This window comes from Serpula lacrymans (assembly GCF_000218685.1).
Source record: "Serpula lacrymans var. lacrymans S7.9 unplaced genomic scaffold SERLAscaffold_3, whole genome shotgun sequence".
NCBI lineage: Eukaryota > Fungi > Basidiomycota > Agaricomycetes > Boletales > Serpulaceae > Serpula > Serpula lacrymans.
In genome coordinates this window covers 3,079,920-3,085,307 of record NW_006763292.1, presented here as the reverse complement: position 1 = coordinate 3,085,307, position 5,388 = coordinate 3,079,920, and the positions used below count along the sequence as shown (strand labels likewise).

Sequence of the window (5,388 nt, the reverse complement as noted above, 5' to 3'; positions counted from 1 at the left end):
CTGAAGCATTGGCCAAACATAAGGAGCACACAAGAGACTCAGCAAAATTATTCAATATGAAATCCCAGTTGCGAATGTTGAGTGCTGGAGATGACTCTGGTGGGGCCAATATGTCTGAGGTGTGGGTGGGAGAAATGAGGGTGTGTATTAACCAGTTTTATAGTTTGATTGTTATTCTAAACACAAGGTAGAGAAGATTTTATCATGCGAGCAGTTGTCAGGTCTTAGCGGAGTGAGTGATGGGGCAGGTGAGCCAGATTAATTCCCTATTTCTGTATACTTTCCAATAAACTTGAATTGTTGCTGTATCAAGGGTGAATATACCCACCATAACTCGCCAGCACTCTAATCAGATGCCAATCACTCAGTCATAGGAGTTGATCAAAAGATGCTAGGTAAATCTATATGCTAACTCAGCCTAATTTGCCATATAAACTGAGAATATACTGTTCATCCCTCATGCAGCCAGACCATCTCGCAATAGAAGACTCCCTCTACAATATTGTGATGACTTGCCTGAACCACCAGCACCCCTTCCACCAATGTCCCTTCCAGAAGTAGGCGCAACATCAAGTATCTGTCGGGTGATATTACATGTAAAAGACACTGTTCACACGATAGTCAACTCATTTGGCCTGCTTTGTGAATACCCATACCGCCCATTGTATGATCCAGATTGCCAGATTTCTCCCTCCAGCCTTATCAATAGTTTGAATGTTGTGGCACCTGCATTAGAGGAACTTGTCATGTTAAAACATGCAAATGGCCCACCCTGGCCATTTGCGGACATGTCGGTTTATCGCTTGATGCAGTGGATGTATTCTGGCAGCAAACACAAGTCTATACATGAAATCAACTGCCTTGTACATGAAGTTATTCTAGCTGAAGACTTCAAGCCACAGGAACTTGAAAATTTCAGCACTCAAAAGGAAAACAGGTTATTAGATTCTTCAGGTCCTGAGGGTCTCAGTGGTTTTAGCAATAACTGGAAAGCAGCGGATGTTGTGGTTGGAGTGCCTACAAGAGCACCTGACGGGAGTGGAAATGGTCAACCATATACCATTTGTGGCTTATATTATTGTTGTTTGGTCGAAGCAATTAAAGCGGTGTTTAGCAAGGCATCAGCATCTCAGTTTCATTTGTTGCCATTCAAGTGCTTCTGGGTGAACCCTGTCACTGAGAAAGAGCAAAGGGTTTACAATGAATTATATACATCTGATTCTTGGATTCAAGCTCACGAGGATCTGCAAAAGCAGAAAGCCGAGGCGGGGTGCAAACTGGAAAGAGTTATAGCCGCTCTCATGTTCTGGTCAGACGAGACCCACCTAGCAGATTTTGGGACCTCGAAGGCCTGGCCTGTCTACCTCTACTTTGGCAACATATCAAAATATACTCGTGCTCAAGTCAATTGCCATGCATGTCATCAAGTGGCTTTCATACCTTCGGCTGGTATTTCCATGTTCTGTTAGTTCATAAATTTGAAAGGTCTACAGTTGCCAGATAGCTTCCATGATTTTCTTAACACCATATGTGACATGTCCAAAAGGGCGAAAACAACAATTAAGACTCATTGCCGCCGAGAGCTTGTTCACGCAGTGTAGCAACTACTTTTGGATGAGGAGTTCATGCATGCCTATCTCCACAGTATTGTCATCAAGTGTTTTGACAACATTTGGCAGAGAGTCTATCCTTGACTATTCACGTATTCCGCAGACTATCCAGAGAAGTAGAATGTCCGCTGGTACATTGTGTTGATGTGCCGCTAACATGACAAATAAAGTGCTCATTGCAGCAATACGGGACGTGGGAGGGTGTCCATGCCCCCAATGTTTGACCCCGCTAACACTGTTTCATAAGCTTGGATCCGCACGGGACATGAGTAAATGCTTGACCAATGTCAGGACTTTTTTGCAGTATAAAATTGTCGCTGCAAGAGATTTTATATATAGATTGGGGAAACCAGTGAACGTGCAAGGGGTGGAATGTCTGCTCAAAGAGGAATCACTGGTACCCACAATGGTGCATTGAGATTGTGGTTGATGCAGGCCAGACTCAATTGAATTTGCATTGCAGAATGCATTTGCGGAAAATTTGACGCCTATGGGTGTTGACATTTACCAGATGTTTGTTGTGGATCTAATGCACAAATAATGTGAATTGGGGACATGGAAGGCACTCTTTTCAGACCTTATAAGATTGTTGTATGCTCTTCCAGGTGACCGTGTTGCAGAGTTGGATAGAAGGTATGTGGGCTATCATTTTCACACAACAAAATTGGCTTAATTGTAGTGCACATGGAGATTTCATCACATCCCCAGCTTTGGTCCAGGGGTCATAAGGCGCTTCGCTAAAAACGCATCTGAGATGAAAAAAATGGCAGCAAAAAATTTGAGAATTTATTACAGGTCAGACCAACTCAGCTTCATGCATCATGCATTGACACAATCACCCTTAAATGTCTGTTTCAGTGTTCTATACCAGCGTTTGAAGGATTGTTTCCCCTGCCACATGATAAATTAGTTGCCAAAATCCTCTTTCAGTTCGGACAGTGGCATGTGCTGGCCAGCTTAGAATGCACACGGACTCAAGTCTGGAAGTTTTGTCCGCCACGGTTAAAATCCTAGGTCATGAATTACATTGTTTCTGCTCAAGTACTTGCAAGTTGTTTGCAACAGTCGAACTACCCAAGGAGAAGGCGGCAAAACTTCGCCACGAAAAAGAACGTGGCACAATGGGACAGACAGGCACCAAGGTGAAGACATTTAGTTTGAATACATATAAGTACCATGCCATGGGAGGCTATGTTTGCACAATTATTCAATTTGGGACAACTGATTCTTACTCTACACAGATTGTAGGTGGTCATACTTGGTCATTGAGATGATTGACATCATTATGTTTCCCAGGGCAAGTTGGCACATTGTGTGATCAAAGGATATTATGATCTGACTAACAAATATGATGTGATCAAACAACATCAGGAAAAACTCTTTGGCTATGTAGCGCTATATAGCCACCACATGTATATATGGATGCTTTCATAGCAACCATAGCCCTATAAATGCAATTATAGCCCTATACAAATATTGTTATATTAACTATAGCCCTATCAATGCAATTATAGCCTTTATAGCACAAGATTTAGCTATAAAAAAAAACAATAATATTTATAATTTGAATTTACCATAGTGTCTGATAAGCGTATTTACTACTAAAATTGTTGAGATGAAATTTTGTACAAACATCCAAAACATTACTGTGAGTCCAATTGAGTGGACAAGTATCTTTATTTCCCCCAAAAACTGGAATCAAATGACAAACCTGTCTAATTGCAGAAAGGGGTATAATATCACCAGGCAGGTAGCCAGAAGCATTAGGCCCAGGGTTGGTGACAGAGTACATCATATGGTTGTCTTCAGCTGTTGGCCTTAGACAATTAAACCATTTAACATAAGCCAAATGATCTTTGGGCCAGTTAGAAGGGGCACTATGTGTGCCATATAAAGTTGTAGGTAACTTGAAGATCACTCTGAGACATCCAATTTTTGTTCCTGGTACAACTTTTAAACAGATAGTAGATAGAGCTTTATATTATAGAACTTACCTGTCAAACCTGTTGATTCACAGTCATTGGAGTTCATCACTATAATAGTATCAAACCTAGGATGCTGTCCACCAACACTTGAGGGTTTTGCCTTTAAAGCATCCATTTGGTCATCAAACAAGTCCACATTATTTCCAAGAGTCTCAAAGGAGAATTTGAATGAGTGGAAAACATCAAGGTTTTGAAATGGAAGAGGATAAGATCTTGTTTGTGCTCTGGAAGGGCTGCTGTAATTTTGAATTAAGATAGATTTTGAGTACATCCTCAAAGCCTGGGCAGGAGTGTTTTTCATGATAGATATAAGTGATTGTTGGGATTTGCTTGGATTCTTTGCAATAATGATATGATGATCCTGAGACTTAGGACAAAGGAGAACATCTTCATTGTCTTTTTCCATGCTCATTTTAAGATAACTTTCAGCAGCCAGGTGATCATTTGAGGAGCTTCATTCCTCTTATTGGAGGCCCTCCTTCTATCTTTAGCAAAGTCTATATAAAATCTTTCAAACATCTCCGTATTGTAGTTGTCGGTGGTGCCAAGCCATGTGATAAACTCCTGGTAGTGTAAGAGGGAATAAAATTTAGGTATGTTAAAATGGTCCCTGACTCCCAGACGAATAAGGATATCTTTGTGTTGGTGAAAAATATTGAGAGATTGGGCAAGGTGGTATCATCATGCATTGGGTATTGTGCTATCTGAATAAAGTCTAAAAGTGATTAATAGGTGATGATAGCATGACATGGAAGTTTGCCAATAAGGCATCCAAATAGTATCTTTGCCATATCTTTCCGTTCCTTCCCCCCTATTTGATCAAGAGCAAAAAAGCCATTCTTGAAATAACGAACACCAAAGCAGGGAGGAAGTGCTCTGATGTGTGCATCAAGTTCCTTAGGATCTAGTAGTTTCTGGCACCAATGCATCATGTGCTTGAAAACGCCCTGGTATAACTGGTGGAGGACATCAGGAGTGATTGCAATATGGATGTTACAGTGAGGAAACCCAGTCCAAAAAAGCTTGTAGACAGATCCAGATACTAGTTGCTCCTTGCACCTCTCTTGACACTGACGGAATAAATGTGTATCTTCCTTAGCCTTGTTGATTACTGACTCTGTCCATTGATTGGTACGTGGCTCTCCGGCAGTAGAGGCTGAAAGCTCTTCTGGAGGTCGTTTGCATTTGGGGCAGGTACCATATTTTGAACACGTCACCAGACACTGCTCTGGATAATTGGCCACATAGCAGGCTAGCATAGGGTATACTCTTCTCACTGCTCCATCTCCTCCTACCACCTCTATTCTATCCCTCCCAGCTCTTTTTGATGGGTTCAAAATAATCCTCATCAACTCATGAAATAGTCTCTGCACTCTGGATGATTTTTTTCTTGAAGTGAGTTGCATGCCTATGATTTTGCTTACAGACAAGTAGCCAATTAAGATGCAGGCATGCTGGCTTGGCCTCCATTGTATTACATGTGGAATATTGCCAAAAGTTAAATACACAGAATAGGCAGATTTGGAATCTGAGAACTGCGTTAATTGTGTTTTGTCTGTAGCAATTATGACTGGTGAAAGAGCTGCTTCCTTAGGTACACGTGTCTGCACACATAAGAGTCAACATTCAAACAAAATTAATATCCAGTGTAATACTGAGCGTAATACTGACCTGGATTGCATGCCACCACTTTCCAGTCCACATTTTATTGTAAATTCTATTCTCTTTCTGTGCATTACTGAATATCTTCTTAGGTTTGTAGATGATGTGTTTTGCATGGGCTGGGTTGCTAA

The 5,388-nt window shown here is 41.2% G+C and overlaps 1 protein-coding gene across 1 annotated transcript; it reads left to right on the top strand.

Annotated features, from left to right (window-relative positions):
- Positions 1-542: 542 nt before the first annotated feature.
- On the top strand, positions 543-1,469 carry SERLADRAFT_406246 (uncharacterized protein; the record flags this gene model as incomplete). The annotated part of the gene is made up of 1 exon (XM_007315004.1): positions 543-1,469. One exon carries the CDS (start codon positions 543-545, stop codon positions 1,467-1,469), a length of 927 nt encoding a protein of 308 aa, XP_007315066.1.
- Between the last annotated feature and the right edge of the window lie 3,919 nt (positions 1,470-5,388).